The sequence below is a fragment of the Diadema setosum genome, chromosome 8 (assembly GCF_964275005.1).
Source record: "Diadema setosum chromosome 8, eeDiaSeto1, whole genome shotgun sequence".
NCBI lineage: Eukaryota > Metazoa > Echinodermata > Echinoidea > Diadematoida > Diadematidae > Diadema > Diadema setosum.
Window position 1 is genome coordinate 36,993,339 of NC_092692.1, and position 19,886 is coordinate 37,013,224.

General features: G+C 39.0%; 1 protein-coding gene across 1 annotated transcript in view; it reads left to right on the forward strand.

Moving 5' to 3' along the window:
• Window positions 1–226: 226 nt before the first annotated feature.
• Window positions 227–19,886, forward strand: part of LOC140232277 (uncharacterized) — a 32,575-nt gene continuing 12,915 nt past the window's right edge. Inside the window, exons 1-7 of the mRNA XM_072312408.1 lie at window positions 227–232; window positions 1,376–1,569; window positions 2,283–2,348; window positions 3,666–3,771; window positions 4,467–4,582; window positions 5,804–5,895; window positions 8,691–8,776. Coding sequence (XP_072168509.1) covers window positions 1,559–1,569; window positions 2,283–2,348; window positions 3,666–3,771; window positions 4,467–4,582; window positions 5,804–5,895; window positions 8,691–8,776 — 477 coding nt within the window. The 5' untranslated portion in view covers window positions 227–232; window positions 1,376–1,558. The remainder of the gene's footprint in view (window positions 233–1,375; window positions 1,570–2,282; window positions 2,349–3,665; window positions 3,772–4,466; window positions 4,583–5,803; window positions 5,896–8,690; window positions 8,777–19,886) is intronic.

Here is a 19,886-nt window from a genome sequence, read left to right on the forward strand (position 1 = left end):
AACCCATCTTTGATTCCCCTTCACAGAATCTTAAATGACATACACATTATATACTGATGTATGCATGCTCACATAAATATTTTGAAACAGGTCTGTTCATGCAATCCTACAGATGAACTTTTCTGTAACGTCTGCTTTAAATGACCAGGTAGAACAGAAACACATTCCTCTAGTTCCAGTGATTTTGGACTTCAATACTCATTTGCCTGAGATGGAGCATTTTGTAAAGGAGGTAAGTTGCTCCTCTCTCTCTTTATTTTAAAGAGTGCTGTGGTTCTGCACCATACCGTAAATGTAGAATATTTCACTGAGATTTTGCAAAAGTGTTTGCAAAGGTACAAGTAGCACAATGTCAATCAATATTAGATCTGACTTTGCCAAAAAACAGAATGATGTCAGACAAACAGAGTAAAGCCAACAAATAGAAGAGTAGAAGTTACATTAAATTCAGATGTAAAAAAGAAATTGCACCTAACTTTGTAAATCTGCATAGGTATTCTGCAAATGCTTTATCGTGTTTCATCTGTGAAATACTGAGAAACACACAGGTGAAACATGCAGGGTTTTGTAATATTTTTTTAATACCCTTTTGTCTGCTTCGGCATACGGTAGCCATGACAGCTCTATATTACAGATATTAGCTCTTTAGCCGTGCTTGTGTCAAAAAAGGAAGAGCATTCCATACAGCCTGACATTTGCATCAAATATTTGCATATTTGTTTTTGATTAAGTGGGTGTGGCCAAAGCCAGACACAGAAGTTGATGCTTGACTTCAACTTCGTAATTTCTTCTTATTTTATTTTATTTTTAAAAATTTTTTTTTTGCCTCCTCCTCTTCCCTCTGCCTTGTTGCTTCCTACCTTCTCTCCTTGATTCTTTACCCCTTCGCTCCCTCATTAGAGGAGACCTTCGGATGATTTTCAGATTTTTACATTTGAACAACTATAAATTAGTCATACTGAGGACAGAGTTACAGAATTTATGATAATTGAATGAAGAATAAGAATATTTTCAAAATTTATAACAAATTGCCATGAACAAGGATGATGACATGGCAGGGTCACCATAGGAATGCATGAGTTGGGGCTCAAGGAAGCAGGACAAAAGAAGAAGGCATGCATAGATTATACACAGGTGATCTCGCAAGCAAGCGGTATTGTAGTGGAATTACACTGCTACATTTCTGAAATATGTGAGCCTCCTGTGTCATCATCCTTGTTCAGTGTAATTTGTTTAAGGTTTTTTCAAAGTATTGTTTCTCTGCTCAAGAACCACAATGAATTCCACAAGTCTATACATGGAGCTGTTGATTAACGTACTACATGATGTGAAATTGTGAAAATCGTCTGGAATGCCCATTTTAACCTTCCCTCAGGCTGTGGAGGAGCTTCACAAGAAGGGTGTGTTGACTGATGAGGACCGGGATGCCCTGACCTACCGCCCCAGGGAGGATCCGGACGAGAAGTCCTCTGGCAAAGGGGGCGGCAGAAGCCATCTCAGCTTCCCCTACCCCGACATCCCTCTCGTCCGCTTCCTGGCCAATCTTATCGAGGACTGGATGTGGAATGGGTGAATAGAAATACATGGGGTCATCCCACTAGACTGACACCCACGAGTCATACAGCCCACGAGTTCGACATTGAAAACAGGTGCATGAGTCATACAGCCCATGAGTTTGACACTAGGTAAAAACAGCCTACGAGTTCGACAGATACAGCACAGGGCTTAATGTGTCAGTCTCGTGGGCTTTGTGAGCTTAGTGTCGAACTAATGGGCTGTATGACTCGTGAGCTGTATGACTCATGGGCTGTATGATTTGTGAGCTGTATGACTCGTGGGCTGAGATGCATTGTTATTATAACAAGTTCGACAATCTGATTTAATCCACGCTGTAGTCTCTTTGATCCCTTTCCAACAAGTTTCTAAAAATCTCCTTTATATCTGAAACTGGACTCACCAAGCTTCTTTGAGTAATTAATTGAATGCTTTATACAATTTGTCTTAAGATTTATGTGTCAGTCGTGGAGAAAATCACACGTAAATGAAAAGATTATGATGATAACAAAAAATGTGATGATGATGACTCAGATAGGGCTAAAAAGTAATGATAATCATAATAATGATGAAGTATATCAAGCTTCTGCAATTGATCTGTCAAAAAAAAAAAAAAAAAATCAATTACTTGGCCATAGTCCCGTTAATACAAAGTTTCTTGAAACTTATGGATGAAATGAGTGAAAATTGTGTAGCTGAATTTGTGTTCTAATCTTTCTCTCCCCCAGGACCTGCACAACTCGTGAGCTGAAGGTTTACGAGCACCTGGATGAGAGGGACGCAGACAGCAGGAGGTACTCTAAAAGCAAGATAGTTTTTAGCATGAAATTTTTGCGAATAGGAGCTGACGCCTTTTTTTGTGGCATAAAATTTTTGTGATATTGCCAATGGTGTTCAATGCGTGTGGTGTAGACAAGAATTTTGTCATGCATTTTAATTTTGCAAATTTTGGCTCGCGTGAAATTCACAAAATTAAAAAGCACACAAACATGTCTGGTTCTGAAGTATGTGATGCCACACTGTAAGACTGTAAGCTGCAGTACATAAAAACTGCTATCTGGGCAATTTAAGGCCAAAACAGAAGAATCACATTTGGTAGTCATGTTACCAGTTTTACTACTTGCATGATCATCTTTATGACCTTTAGAACTGCATTTGTTGTGCTTATGAAATTTTACTCTTTCTTTTTAGACTAACATTTAGACTAACATTAAGTGGTCTGGAATTAAGAGTCACATGTACATTGAATGATATCGCTTCAACTACCGCAGTTTTGTCCAAAACTTTCAAAACAGTATGATTCTAAATGGGGCAGTGTTTAATTATGACATTACATTAAAAGAAACCTGAACTAATATGAACAAAAAAATAACAGTGAGAACATTTACTGTCATGAAAGTCAGATAACTTGAGAAGAGGACGAAAATTCATATTTATCTTTTCACTCTCATCAGCCCAAGGATTAATCCTTATGTTCCCCCTCACCTCCTAAAAAAAAAAGCTTAGAGATCATTTCCCTCTCATGAATATCTGAGCAAATTAATTTCTGCTCATTCTAAACCTGTAGTAAATTTCACTCAGCTGTGGGAGGCTTCCAGTTTATCCCAATTTTCACATTTTATCTACATTTCCAAGTTGTGAAATTGTTGTTGTTCCAGATGTGATGCCCTTGAAAATGTATGTGTGACCATTCTTGCATGACAAAACCAACAAAAAGTTGCAGACCCTGATTTTACATGAGGACTCAAATAGGTGTAACTAGTCAACCTAGTCAATCTTGAGTTTATCATATTTTCTGAAACAAGCAATCTCCTGCATTATTCTAATGTTCTGGATCATGAAACGAATGGGAAATTGGGTTTTAGCAGTTTTTAGCAGGAGGAGGGGGGGGGGAGGATGGGGGTGGGGACTAATGAAGATACATGAAGAAAAACAACTGTCATTGCCTGTCTCTGTGGCCAAGCACTGATGTCCAGGGTACATGACTGCTGAAAACAAATGAATCAAACAAACAATCAAGCTAATAATCAAACTGATCAAAAACTTCTAATGTAGAGCCAGTTCTGCCTAGACTCAACTCCCAACTGTCCTCTGTCTTGTTTTCTATGCAGGAAGATGGTGATGGACACTGTTTCCTGTCACATGATGGGCCTGAGGTCCTCGTGGGATGGCCTGGAGGATGACATGAAGAAGTACAAGATTGTCCAGCTCCTAACGGTCAGTATTACTGACCAGCAGCAGGGGCGGATGCAGGAATTCTGTAAGGGGGGGGGGGGGGCACAAAAAAATATTTCTGGTGCTACTTCCGGGTTTTGTTTCATTCTTTCTTTTTTCTTTCTTTTTTCTTTCTTTTGTTTTAACAAAGAGTAAAGGGGGACATGCGCCCCGTGTGCCCCCCTCTGGTTCCGCCACTGACCAGCACTTGGTACCATTTGCTGACTATTACTAGTCACCTGGGGCAGTCTACACTATCTATTACTAGTCACCTGGGGCAGTCTACACTATCAAAAACATGATAATTAATTTTGGAAATGCTGTGACTTTCCATTTCATATAGATGCTTCACTTCATTTGATGCTTCAGTAGTGCTTGAAATGATATGATATTAGATATTTGAATGTGCACCTACTTGTACATGTTTGAGATTCAGGAATTTACTCTACCATCTCATGTACACATATATGAACAATGAACTCCCGTTATAACAAAGTCCCCGGAATCGGCAGTTTTCTTTTGTGATATCGAAATTTCATTATAACTGAACAAATAAACAAGGAGAATGCATAGAGTGAATAATGTTGCGGCCTTAATTTTTACTATGTTGTAACTGGAATTTCGTTATAACCGGGGTCGTTATGACAGGAGTGCACTGTAATCATATCATGTTATGTCTGGACCTTTTTCTCCACCAGGATCTTGGCAAGAGGGGCATGATGGATCTCGTAGGGGTGCGGGACACCGTCGGGACCCAGCTGGTCTTCCCTCCGACTCGAGACATCTTGGAGGAGAGTTTCAGGGAGCAAAACAAGTGAGTTATCCTCCTTTCGTCATCATCATCATCCCCTGCCTAAATTTAACCCGTTCCTCCCGCAATTCTACCAAAGCCTTCAATGCTCCCAAACGAGATTCTTTTTGTAGGTCAGCAGAGAACGGACAGGTTGGTAATCCGCCTGGGCGAGTGCAGTCAAGCAGTACATGTACCTCCTTTCCACGTTCAACTACATGTGCCATCAAACAATAAAAATATCGATTGGGCACAAGGTATGAATAGAGCGTGTACTGATGGACGCACAAATTCTTTTGTTACAGACAAAAGATATACCTGAATGGGGTCAGCGAAAGCAAATTTCTACTGAGCTCAGCTTTGATTGCTATGTACATCTTCATAGGAGTTTGATAGCAAAATAAGTGCATAATAATTGCTGATGATATTGCTATGCATGCTATGCATGCAGTTTTCAGACAAAAAAAAGCCCCCACTGATATTTATAGAAGAAACTCAAATCTTCCTATCAAAAGCCATTTTTCCTGGCAACAAAACACAAATAAACATGAATTTTGGCCACGAATGCAGGCACTCTCGTCTGCATTTTGGGAACTTGGTATACCAGGTTCTGTCAGGAATGGGTTAATATAATTAGGAATGATCTCTAGTTTTTTTAGAGCTCTGTGTGAAGCCTTTCCAGTTGTAGTAGTACTAAATGTAAGCTTGTGTGCTTTTATAATAATGCATTCAATCAAACCTATGGGCTGCTGTAGGTATGCTGATCTATTGAAAGCGAGGTGTAAAAACACTCTCAATTATAGCAAACCTCTTTATCTATGAGTAATCCAAATATTGCTTTGTGTCATGATATAGTAGAGGATTTTTGGAAGCAAGAATTATGTCCCGCAGAGAGCAAACATTTTTTGCCTGATTAAAAAGAACACATCTCACACAAAATAATGATGAGAAACACAGGGCAGGTTATTTCAAGATGGAAAATACCAATTTTTGCATTTCTTGGCAGTTTATAATGTATTTTTTCTGCCAAAATAATATCTTTCAAATTTTACTTCAGATACATCAGACAATCACTTGTGATACAATTTTAATCTTGATGGTAACTTTGCCAGTTCAAAGGTGCCTTCACATTGTATGATTGACAAAAAAAAAAAAAAAAAAAAGCTTGAAGAATGTACAACGTATGTAGTATGTTAGTTTTATGCATGTGATTTCTCTTGTATGAATGATGTGATGTCATCATAGGTCTGGCAGCGCTCTGACAGTTGGAGCGAGGGCACTAGCAAAGCACTGCCATCGAGATGAGTCTTCGAACTGGTGGGGGAACCTGTCTGGCTGTAAGTATGGTATCATTATACAGTCAAACCTTTACCTGTCTAATACATGGCCGGCGGAACCGTGGGGGCCGTGTCTAATACATGGCCGGCGGAACCTTGGGGGCCGTGTCTAATACATGGCCGGCGGAACCGTGGGGGCCGTGTCAAATACATGGCCGGCGGAACCGTGGGGGCCGTGGGGGCTGGGGCCCCCACACTTTTTGTGCACCATACAAAGGAATGCATATGGTGTCATCACTTTGGGCCCCCACACTTTTTTTTTTTTTGACTAAATAGAAATAGATCGAGATCTTGAAGTGTGAGCGCGGTAAGGTTATGTTTTTCCACTGAAGACCTTTTTTTTTTTGTCAATGGAAGGGGAGAGATGAGATGAGCTGAGGACCTTTTTTTTTTTTTTTTTTTTTTTTTTGCTTGTTACCTTATGAACCCCGGAAGTGGGCCCCCACACTTTTGAAAACGCTCCGCCAGCCCTGTAATAGGGACTACCTGTCTATAGAGAGGCCACCTGCTGTATGCAACCACTAAAAACAATTCCCACTGAGAGAAAAAGCACGTTAAAGAACCCATCTATAGGGGCTAGCTGTCTATAATGGCCACTTTTTGTCTCCCATGGGTGGCTCCTACAGACAGGTTTGAGTGTTTTATAATATTATTGCACTTTTTATGTAATTATAGGACAGAAGAAAGTACACATGAAATATAAAATGATAAACTGACATGTCCCTTCATAATGCTCAGTGCCCTTTATATATTGTAAATTGAAAACAGACTTCGGGCAACGTTTGGTTTTGCCAATAGTCCCTTTCTGTTCAAATTGATGACTGAATGTGACTCGGTCGAGAGGACCTTGGGAGAGCTACACTGAATTGACGGCCAGCGCATGTGCACACAAACATCTTATCAGTTCATGGATTTGAAATTTGTTCACATGTGATGTGTGCCAATGCGCTGGCCGTAGTATTCAGTGTATGTAGCTCTCCCAAGGTCCTCTCGACCGAGTCAAATTCAGTCATCAACTCGAACAGAAAGGGACTATTTGCAGAACCAAACGTTACCCGGAGCCTGTTTTCAATACTTCAACTTAATTGGTAAGTCTTCAAATTGAAGAAATTTTTGGATTTTAAGTTGATATTTACCCGCGATACTAAATCTTTCATGATCCTGAATACTACAGTGCGAAGCCCCATTACGCTATGCGTATGGGGCTGCTGGTCGCAGTTAATTGCATGATTACTAAGACATGAGAGCACTTTGGGGCGAGTAAGTCTCACAGTGTTAGTTATATGAAAGGTACTTTAACCTAAAACACAAACTAAGACAAGGAAATTCAGGGAAACTTTTGAGGTACCAAAATTTTATATTATCTTTAAAGCTTTAAATGTCTGTGCATTGCAAACAAACACTAAGGGATGATGAAAATTGTAACTGGCCAATATGACTGCGCATTTCTGTAAATCCAATTCTGTATACGCCATATATTTCGGGAGTCTAAATTTTCGCAAATTGAGACTTCCCAATGATTTCGGTTAAATTCGTGATCATGGAGTTCTGTACTGAACGGAGAGAGGTATTTGCATACGTCACGTTCATATCGGGATCAGAGTCAATATTTTCGCATGTCTTTAATTTTGCGAATAGCAGCTGACTCGTTAAATTGCGAAAATAAAAACCTCACGAAATATTCGTTCTATACAGTAATCATTTGAATGAAGATGTTGACTTCATTTTAATGTTACTACAGAATGTCAGACAATGAACGTAAGATCCTTCATCAGGTATATTGATCTTAATTGTTGTGATTTTGATTACTCATGTAAAAAGCAAAAAAGAAAAAGCACCTCCAAAACTTAAAGGGAAAGTCCAGACAATTTTCATATTTTCACATCATGAAGTATATAAATCAGCAGCTCCGTGTATAGATTTGTGGAATTTGTCGTCATCCTTCGGCAGAGAAACCAAACAAACAAATTGCGGTGAACAAGAATAATGACATAGGAGGCTCACATATTTCGGAAATGTAGCAATTTAATTCATTACAATACTGCTTTCCCAACAGGTTCACCTGTGTAGCATATTGTAATGTATGCTTTCGTCTTTTGTTCTGCTTCCTTGAACCCCCACTCATGCATTCTTATGGTGAAGCTACCATAGGACCTATGTCATCACCCGTGTTCATTATGATTTATTGTAAATTTGGAAGCGTTCTTATTCCTCATCCCAATCACTATAGATTTTGTAAATCTGTAGCCTTTACCGTATGTCCAAAAAAAAAATTACAACGGGACCCTCTGCAATGATAACTTTAAAAATAGTGAATCAATCCAAATACAATTTCAGGGTACGAAGCTATAACTCATTGCCCACATCATACAGAAAACCCCATTCGATTTGCTTCAGTGGTCAAAGAGAAATGAGGAATTTTGTAGAGCATGTCAGAAATCTCTTCCCTCCAAGTTCTGTGTATTGTGCTCACACACAAGAGCATCCAAGTGCTTTACTGGCAAAAACAGACTCGTGACATGCTTTACAGCAATCCACATTTCTCTGTGACCGCTTAACCAAACTGAATGGGGTTTTCTGCAAAATACAGCTAAGATGTTATGTTTTAAGACCCTGAAGTAGCATTTAGACAGTTTAATCATATTGGGTATTATCAATGTGAAAATCTGATTGTAATTTTTTGGGGACATACTGTATAACCCATTTATAGTTCAAGTAAAAGTCTGAAAATTAAGCTGTGCTCCATCCACTTTTGTTGGCTTACTGTGTATTTGTCCATTTTCTGTACATTTCAGCTGAGACAGCAAAGAATGAGAGTGCTGAAAAAGTTCTGAGGAAGATTCTTAACGATGTGGGATGGCTAAATATTCACCAGCTACCAGTGAGTACAAACCACTTCCTTCGTACACTTTGACCACTAAGGTCAATCTGCCGTCAAACTATTCAAAGAGGTGAAACACTTCAAACATGAAATAAAGTCAGAAACAATTTAAATCACTGTGAAAAGAGTCTGTGATATTCGTTTCTCTTTAATTGTGGAATAAGAAGCGTTAAAACACTTGTCAGCTGACCAGATGATGGGTGGTAAAGTGAAACAAAAACACAAACATTTTTATTTTAAGAGATTGAAGTTATGATCACTAAAATTACTTCTTTCATTCACTAACAAAATCTGTGATGTTCTGTGTGTATTTTCTGCGTGCACAGTAGGTAGAGCGCCACCACATGGTTGAACTATGCTAAGTTTCCCCCAAGTTAATTTTAGATGTTGGTATTGTTAGTCCCGATTTAAAGCATTATGGAATATGAAGTAATGGAGAGTGTAAACCCGATGACATGAATAAATCTGCAAGCGAATACTCTGTGATTAAAACTGTAGAATGGTAGATGGCTCAGTCTGTATTAGTGTGGCTGTACTGCAATCATCGAGAGGTACAATGTTAGAGGAATAAGCCATGAACAGTGGTGTGTGTTTACCACGCTGTGCCCTCCTGTGGTGGAAGGCAAAACACTGTTCATCAACTAGGACAGAAATGGAGGTCCCGTTTTTGAGGTGGTCCCAGCTCATTCATGCAGCATATTATCCTACCAATACTTCCCTTCTCACTGAGAGCTGGGCTCAAACCTGGTGCAATAGTCACACACACACACATACACACACACACACACACATACACACACATACACACACACACACCAGAAAATGGGCCAGTGACATGTTGACCCATTGTTAGTTGCCAGTGGTAACTACATGTAGTAATAGTCAACAAATCAAATCAACCCAGCACATCATGCCATTTACAAAATGTATGAATACTTTTCTTGCAGCATGTACATCCAAAGAAATATTTGAATCTCTCTTAGTAGTTCCTCCTATCAATACTATATCTTACCTTGATCTTTTCATTCATCACCCCCTCTGCTGTGCAGTAATCTACCTGAATGTTTAAAAAGAACTGATTTAAGAGAAATTCAAATATATGTTAAATGCTATGTTCATCTTATAGTCTCATGCCTTAACTTATGCAGCTGGTAATTGTTGTTACATGTCTGAACATTCTGAAACTGTACTCTCTTCTTTCCTCTTTCTCTTTCTCTCAGCACTTAGACACATTCTTATGTGATAAGTGCATGATTAATATTGTGAATGATAATTAATGATGATAATGAGTAGTAGTAGTAGTAGTAGTAGTAGTAGTAGTAATAGTAGTAGTAGTACTAGTAGTAGTGGTGGTAGTAGTAGTAAAAGTAGTAGTAGTGGTAGTAGTAGTAGAAGTAGTAGTAGTTGTAGTAGTAGTAGTAGTGGTATTAGTAGTCGTAGTAGTAGTGGTAGTAGTAGTAGTAGTACTGGTAGTAGCAGTAGTAGTAGTAGTGCTAGAAGTAGTAGTAGTAGTAGTAGTAGTATTTACATTGAATGGTGATATAGCATGATATATGCTGGACTTTCATTAGATCTTTTACTTTTGCATCAGACACGCTTTAAATTTGGCAGAAACGTATCTCATTTTCCAAGGTTGAAAATTAGCATTTACTGATGAATGACATCCTCGAAGACTTGAAATTACATAACTACCAGTAGATGCAGTTGTGATAATCAACTCTTATTATTCTATAGATCTGTAACTGTTAGGGTTGCTTCATGAATGTGTTGATGTGCATCATCATTTGCTTTCACAAATCTCTAGAATACATTTCTGTTGCTTGGTTAATAAGCAGGTGCATCATTTCATATTTATTTTTACCAACTTGTTTATAGTGAGATAGCATTAGGTTACCAAAAATATTCATGCATGTGCTTGGCGGGAAGTTGTATTCTTTACTGTTATTATTTGGAAGTGAATAATGGGATGATATTATGTCCATTAGGTATGCAAATGAACAATCTTTTTCAAAGCCTTCCCTTGATACCATATTTACTATTTCTTCATAGTATATAACAACTCTTTATATGGTGCAAGAGAAAGCAAGAATTCAGATGCCGACATATTGGGGTGTGGAATTGTCAGAGTGTGAGATGCGTGAATGTGTAACAGTGGTATTTTCTCTTCTCAACAAATAGTGCAAAAAGTTGTGGGAGAAAAACACTAGTGGCTAATGCAAGTTGTAAGCAATGTTGGGTGGACTTATGGATCTTGCAAGGACACAGTTAGTTAAACTTGCTGGCTTGATTGACTCGCAACAAACTGTCAACCGACTTGAGCAGATCAAGAATGTTCTGTGATGCAGTGACGCCATATTTACAATGGCACTGGGATATGGAGAAGAATTGATGCTGTATAAGCATCAGACAATGGCTTTTGGGCAGAGATGGAGTGATTGCATGATATGTGGCATTAAGGTATCGAGGAGAACGGCTGCCATAGGGGCATTAGACTGGTGGATTTGGTTTCCAGCCCCTGGATTAGGGGAAGAATCCCTCATCCACATAAGTCTTTTTGACATTTACAAATCTACCGCTATCATTCACTTCCCGCGGGGGAATATGTCTGGTTCAGACAATCATGTAGTCTTACCCAAACCCATCTAAGACAGACACCCCACTTCTTTCCAGGCTCTGCGTGATGTACGTGTGATGACCTTCAACAAGTGTCATCTCTCCGTAAATTGATCACATGACACATCTAGTTCCAATATCCTTTAGGTTAAACAGAGTCACAATCATCCAAAAATGGTCACACTTGTTTGAACACAATAAAAACTCAGTGTGGGCTTGAATTATAACCAATGTTACACACACATACACATCACACACACACGCACACACTCACACATACACACACACACACACACTCACACATACACACACACACACACACACACACACACTGAATCACATCACAGTGTTCTCTGTCGTGAGAAAGAAGTTTATATGTAGAGCATTCATTGTTTCAGCTATATGAAAGATACCTTAAGCCAAGTAAGCGAGTGGAAATGCACCAACTATTATCAATATCCATTTTCACACGTTTGTAGAAAATGTGAGATTATCGTTTGACTTGTCCTATTTGGACACAGATGGCATTGTATTGTAAGAAATTGAAGAGTTTTTTGAAAATTTGAATAATACAGATACATTCAAAGCCCCTTTGTGCCCAAATTTCCAAAGTTAACTAGGATTTAGTCATGTCTGTTGCCTTCTCGGAAGCAAATAGGGACTGTCGCATGGTCATATTCTTAAAGAGTAAAATGTAAGTTAAATCTTTCCGTAATATCTTTTTGCAGACACTTGTATTTCCATTCTAGAAATATACTTGTAGAAATTATCATAACAAAAGAAAAGTACAGAAGAATACCCACAATGCTGTGCATTATGAAGTCTTTCACCTGCCAAAACAATGCATTTTTTTTTTTTACTTCCACACAATAATGAGGACAGCTGTTTATTTCTATTAAAAATTACATTAACAAGAATTTGTTTGCAGTTACAATAGATGGTTGTTGTCCAAAGTTACACTTAAGTTGCAACACTGTGATGAAAGGATAAACTGAAAATTATGGAATTTAATATTTATGACAGTAGTAGGCCTAGTAATGAAATATAGACAGTAATAGAGAAGCCAATTGTTTTTATATGAATGCTGTAATGTGATTACACATATTGTGAAATAAGATAATGCAAGTAAATGTAACAAAGTTATTTGAAATTTGTTCACTGTTACTTCAACGGAAACTTCAACGGAATTCGTTCATTCATTGGGAAGGTTTAGCGCATACTGCTCCACAAAAGTCGGGTTCAACTTTTAGCTTTTAAAAAGAAAACAACAAAATGACAACCCTGGGCAATTTGTTCATACTTTGCAAGATACAATGAGTTTATGAAGCAGAAATACAGCGACTTATCGGGCAGAATGCATCTTGTTATGCTTTATAAAGGTCCCGAGTTGCATTTGCAGATGACATACTGTAGTTGCTCGGAATGGCATTTACCAATGTTGCGCATGATCTTTAATGAATTCAGTATTCTCCCTTGTGTCTGTGACGTAATGCTTTTGTTAATTTTTGTTTCATGTGCTAGTTAATCCTCTTTGCCCCTAATGGTTAACTTCTGTGACAGTAATTTGTTTTTCTCTGCGGTTGGTGTGACTCCACCAAGTTTAACACTGTCATCCCTTTTTCAAGCCACCGAAGCCGCCTCAGAAAAAAAAAAAAGAAAAAAAAAAAAGAGAGAGACACAACGGACACGCATGAAACGTGATATCTGTGTGTAAATCATGTTCAGCGACTAAGATATTTGTCATATTATAAAGTACATTCATTAGCGTTGATGTGTAAGCTGTGTGAATGTCCTCCACATATGTGTGCCGTGGCTCGCGGTCATCTGTCGTATGACAACCGTGGTATTCATTGATTCCACGTGTTCGCATTTTCTGGCACGATCGAGTTCGTGGGCGACTTTGCCCTCGTTTCGTTCGAGTGCTCCTCTGGAGCAAAGAGACAAAACAATACGAAACAAGGGGGGGGGGGGAGTTACCATGGTAATTCCTGTCATTGACCGCGTCAGATGCGAGCATTGTTTTCGGAAAAAAAAATATGGAATTGGAAGTGATGTTGTCATCTCTTGGGGTTTACACCCTCGTCAAGTGTTCCGTGCGCAATTGATTCACAAAAAGCGCGGATGATTTTCTCGGTCACTTTACCCAAGTTGACTTCCAGCCAAGTCAAGGTCGCTGACTCCCGTAATATACAAAAATAAGACAAATTTGATTGTAACTGTAACGAATGCATGGTAATGGTATCGACGAAAAAAAAAATCACTGAAATGACCAGAGTGGTTTTATCGTTCTTCAAAATATTGCTGAAAAAAGGAATTCAAAGGCGAGATACAGTCGTACGATTCCGTGAACATGTGCATATTTTGATGGTGAACATATCAATGCCACCATGCCCTGTTTTGATTATAAGTCTTGGAAATCAGTCATAACACTGGCTTGATAAAACAGAGCCCTGGAGTTGCTATGCTGGAATCTTATGCATATTATTTAGACTGTTTGTAGCTGTCTGTCAAATCGTATTGTTTATATTAGTATCATGTAGAGTGACATTTATTTGTACCTGAATGTTGATGTGAGTAAAATTTCTTTGTGGGGAAAAAGAAAGGTATCAATTACATCTTATCTCGTGTGAACCAACCTTATCAAACTAACATAGTAATGATATCGATATAATGATGATAGTGATGATAATTGTACTAATGATAATGATAATAATTGTCTTAATGATATTAATAATGCCTACAATGACAATGATAACAAATATATTTATGATGATAATGACCATAATAATGATGATAGCAAGAACTTTGTGTTTAGGTTAATGTTTAGCACGCATCCACCAAAAGTAGACGCTCGTGGCTCATACTTATCATGAGGTTTATTATAAAGAAGTCCGTTATTAACGCAATATAAACAGTGGGTTGATAATGAGCGCCCAAAACTTTTGTGTCGGGAGTACCGTTAAACTTGTAGACGAATGATTATCTTGCATGTGGATTATTTTTTTGTTATGAATCCGCACTTATAGCATATGGATGTGAGGTACACTTTTCTTGACCTGTAGTATAGAATAAAATCCACAATTTGGAGCAAACGTCCACGCAATAAAATACGCTTAAACTTTTTCTCGAGCAAAGTGTCCCTTTTACACACGTGGTATTTTTGATTATCTATAGATGATGATATAGGTCTGTGGGATGGTGCTTCAAACATCTTTTCTTTTCTTTTCTTTTCTTTTTCAATTTCTTTCACTTTTTTAATTCCCGATTCAGTTAGGCCGTACCTTTTATTTCATGTCTAACCTCTTTCGATTTTTTTGCTTCATTTTTTTTTAATGGATGTCCTCGAACATGAATGCATTTTCACTATTAAATATCGCCTAAGATACCAGATCACGCCATAAAATGTGAATTTCCATTACATTGGAGTTGAACACTGAAAAAAGAAGGAGAGAACAATACAGGACAGTCGGAATGATGGCCCTTCAGTTTTACAGCGGATGGACTTATGACAGCTTTCAACTTATCCACTCATAACTCATAAACTGACCCGTTGAGGTGCCTTCAATAATACCCAATTAAGTGTAATTTCTTGACACAGCCGCAGAATTAGCGCTTTCCCCTCGATCTACTCTGCCGGTAACCCCCCGGCACGCAAACGGGGTTGACTCTCCCGTGTCGCGTGCGATCCCTATTAAATAGGAGATTAACACCTCATAATCCGGACCAGAGATATTCGGCGCTGGTATGAGTCGAGTATTATCTTGAAATTACTTGTGAACGTGTGAAGGGTACGATCCGGAAATGGAACGTTTAGAGCGTGTCTAAAACGAGTAGAAATGGATGCAAACAACCGTAAATGTGACGATTTTTCAGGGGCCGAAATGTGGGTAACTCCGAAAGCGCAACTCGAGTAAACCACACAAAATACACGTTTATAATTGTACAATCGTATGAAATCGTGTAAAATGTTTGTTTTTTATATACCTTGCAGTGCAATACGCCGTGTGGTACAAAGACAAACTTTACAGGAGGTATTTATAGTTTGTCGTGATGTGAATGACACAGAAAATGATGTTTTGATTGATGGCTTCAAAGTTGAAGTTGTACAGCATAAAAATGGCGTGCATGCTGCTATGTATACTATAAAAAGTGGTACGGACGAACTGTAATAGACACGAAACCCGAGTTTTGCATCTGCAAACATGATCGTCTGCATTTTTCGGCTTCTCGCGAAATGAATGAGTTCACGGACTACCTTCATTCAGAGAGAGTGAGTGTGCGATGATAGCAATTCGTATTTTTAAAAACTAGGGCTCCTAAGCCGACATCACAAAGGAGGCAGGGGAATTTTTAGCGCAATGATACACGGGACCTCTGGCTTCTGACCAAGGCTGAAGCTTTGGCCCAATTATTCATGTTACGCCACCTGTGCTTTTTGTGTGTATCCAATCATTATTTTGTCGGCAACGCTCCGCTCTAAATCGGTGCAAAATGAGGGCGTCTATACTTCGCCCGTTTACCATTATCGTTTCCCGCGGCAAATATTATATTGTCATGGGCAATGAAATACTGCGACAGTGATCCTCAGACGATTATGGTGAGAAGTCAGCTATCTCATCAATATCTCGTTCTGTCTCTGTCTCTCTCTCTCTGTCTCTCTGTCTCTCTCTCTTCCTCCTCCTTTCTGTGTTATTTTGGGAGGGCCCTTTTTGAAGGTGACTTCTATCTTTCTTCATTACGCAGAAAGAAAAAAAAAATCAGTGAAAATATCACACACGTTATGTTTCATGCTTACAACCCACCGGACATAACAACCTTGTTCTCATTACTCTGATTCTCTTCAAATTCTATTGACCAAGGTGATCTACTGCTATTGGAAGACAGCTTGCATTCTTTCTTCATAATTTTCTTTTGTAAGGCTGATTTTCTTTTTTATTCAGCCACATCCAAACAGGATATAGTCGTATAGCATTGATAGTAACATAGAGGGCCTTTCAGATGTACACAATGGTAAATGTTTCACCAAAACCAGACCCAAAATGATAAAGTTATGCGGTTTCAGTGCTCCCCATTTTTAAGATACGCCACCACAACATCCAGTTGGCAGAGATGAAGATGTAATAACATCAGAAGTCTCCCACTGAATTGTGCACGAATTCCCGCAATACCTCCCGTTTTGATTTGATTTTTGATTTGATTTTATTGTCCACATCTCAAACACAAGTAACACGATACAATCGATTTAACATAAGACTGAACATACAGTCGTAATTTCAAAGAATACAAGAGAATACAATTTTACAAACATGAAATGTGGGGGACCTACTAAACTGCAGAGCTGGTAATGTGTAGGTCCCTATATAGATGAAAAAGTTGGTCTTATTAAACAAACAACCTAGGGTGCGTTCGAGCGCTCTAAAGCAAACCAAAGCGAACTGAACCAAAGCGTACCGTACCGAACTGTGCCAGATTTGGAGCGTTCGAGCGCTGTGTTGAGAAAGCGTACATCACGAGTTATTTTTAGAAAAAAAGGTCACGCATGTTTTTAGCAAGAATGTCATCCACCTGGCGCTTGAACTACTTACACCTGTCCCGAACGAAGAGAATGATGTCTTTGCATTGTGACGTATGCGCATGATACGCGCATGCTTTTCAACGAACTTTTGGGTCCACTTTTGGCTCGGTACAGTACGGTACGGTACACTTTAGGAGCGTTCGAACGCTCCTCTGGCGCGGGTACGGTACGGTACAGTTCGCTTTAGGAGAGCGCTCGAACGCACCCTCTAGTAACGAAAACTATGGAAGGAAGGAAAGGGACGTAAAGGAAAAGAAAACCAAAAAGAGCAAGAGAAACAAATAAAATACATCATTTTGTTCAATCATTGCGAATAAGATAATCTTTGCGTCATGCTATTGCAGTTGTGTATTAACCCAGCAGTGATGAGGGTGGTTTTTTTTGGGGGGTTTTTTCTGTTGTTGTTGTTGTTTTTTTTTTTTTGGGGGGGGGTGGGGTAGTAAAGAGTTTACGTTGCTAACAACCATCGACTTAAAACAGAATGTCAGAATGTATTTCTTCTCTAACAAAACATTTGCCGGTGTTCGGTTAGTTGATAACAGCTTCGTCCCTTTTAGATTGGGTGTATGCTGTGAAAGCATGTTACACTATAAATTCTTTATTCATGTCCGATATCGATATCAATGAAATGTCTACCATAATGTTAAACTTTGAGGCACCACAAAGCATTCTTTATTTTATGTCCGATATTAAAGAGTGGGATGATTTTGGTTTAGATGGGAATTCAGTTGGGTCCCACCTTTTTTTAACCACTTTGTTTTACTTTTTTTGTGATATCTCATCCATTTCAAAAACGACTTTCATCAGATAAGCTTTGGCTGATATATTCTAGTGCAAAGCAACACAAAGTGATCCTAACAAAAGGTAGGTCCCATCTTTTATCAGAACCGTTTTCTTGTACTTTGTTTTTGGATATCTCAGCCATTTCAAAACCGTTTTTCATCAAATGAAATTTTAATTCCTCTTAGAATTGCTTGCTCTTTTATGTGTATTTCATATGAGTAGTTGAGATTTAAATTCTGAATCCCCATCTCAACCAAAACTATACCATCACTTTAGTGAAGCTTCTACGATTCGTTTCGTCTGATTTCACTCCGTTTATCACAGACAGCTTGAACACTGTGTAGACACGATGCATTTTAAAACGTCAAACACAAACTTAACAAACGTTACACACGGTCCATATTTATCAGATTCCTGCACACACGCAGCTTCTGAAAATTTCGAGATGAAGCACAACTCTTGGGTTCTCTGGGTTGAGAGCCTAGTATTATCTTAGTCGCAAATAATGTTATGTTAAAATAGATTTGTTCTGTCATTTCTTCTTGATATTTTGAGCTATGAAATACGTCACGCTATCAATAGTCTCAGGTACTACCTTTCATACCCGGGAAGATTAGTACAATAATGATTGAATAGACTATGTCAGTGCTGTATATACTGTACTATGACAGCGCTATAGTGCAGGGATATATTTGTTTTCGTGTTTGTTTAATTTTCCTCATTAGAATTTGTCAGTCGTCAGGGTTTTCCAAAATTGACAGGTTTGCGATCATTCACTGATTGGGGTGTAGGTTCGCAGTACTTTTCGGGGTTATCTGCTTCACACACACACACACACACACACACACACACACACACACACACACACACACATGTCGTTAGTCCCTATCTACGAAAGAGGGGGCTGAGTTCGGCGCTATCGGTATACACCAGTAGGCATCTCCCCCCTATACTCCTCGCGTCAACCTCATTTTAATGAGTATGGTTTCGCCCGGGTTCGCGAGAAGAACAAGGGTTCAGCGGCTGTTTTTCTCATAATTCAATGAAATGGATTTTCTTGCGAACTTTGCACGCAATGCCGAAATACTATGTATTTTCCGTACCTTGAGCTTCACGCTTTACTGCCGTGGTGTTGCGTGCATCGTCTCAGTTGGAATGGCGAGCGTCGGAAAAGAAAAGATAGGGGGAGGGGGGGGGGGTGCATGTCACATGCCACGCCAAATTGGAGGAAACTAAGTGGGAAAACAAAGACTCTGCTGTGAAAAACAAATGGTAACGATGACGGCCGGTGTACGCTCGGCACGCTATTTTGTGATCAGCGCAGGACGTAATCACAGTATAATGAACTTTACACTTGTTTTGGCGCAATTTTACAATAACTCGAAGCATGGGCTATGATTGTTTTCTTCATATATATATATATATATATATATATATAAGAAGAAAAAAAATCGGTTACGAAACAAGCGATGTCTTTTGTTAGATGAAATCCCGAGATGTGACGGGATCACATAAGTGGTTATCGACTCAGGATGAGGCTGAATTTGTGTCTGCATTACGCTAGACTATATGGCAGACTTGGGCCAATCGGGGGACGAACCAGCTGAAGAAATCGTTTGCTCACCATCTTGTCTTGTGATGCACCTGCCGTGTGCTATACAAGATCGACGCGGATTGCGTGCGGCGCTAATGCGTCCGCTGTTGTGCGTTGACACCACAACACCGTCTGTTGTGTCTGGCAGAGACACGGTGTCATTTGGTGATACGTGAGCGCGAAGGAGAAAAAAAAAAAAACCCACACACACACACACTCACACGAAACAAAGAAAATGCATACCCTCAATCGTACTAAAACCAAAGAGAAAAAGGAGAAAATGAAAACAAAACAACAATACAATTCATATTTTGGAGGACACGAACTAAGAACAATTTGCAACAGTTGAATTGTGTTGTCTTGTGTGGTGTGGGTGTGTGTGTGTATGTGGGGGGGGGGGGTACCATTTTAGCTCTGAAATGAATTACGTTTCTAAGATCACAGCTCCCATTTCGATTCAAATTGTTTGATCATAATTATATGTAATCATACCAATACTCCGGAGACAAAACTGATATTTTTTTATGTCTGTTTCTTCATTCTTT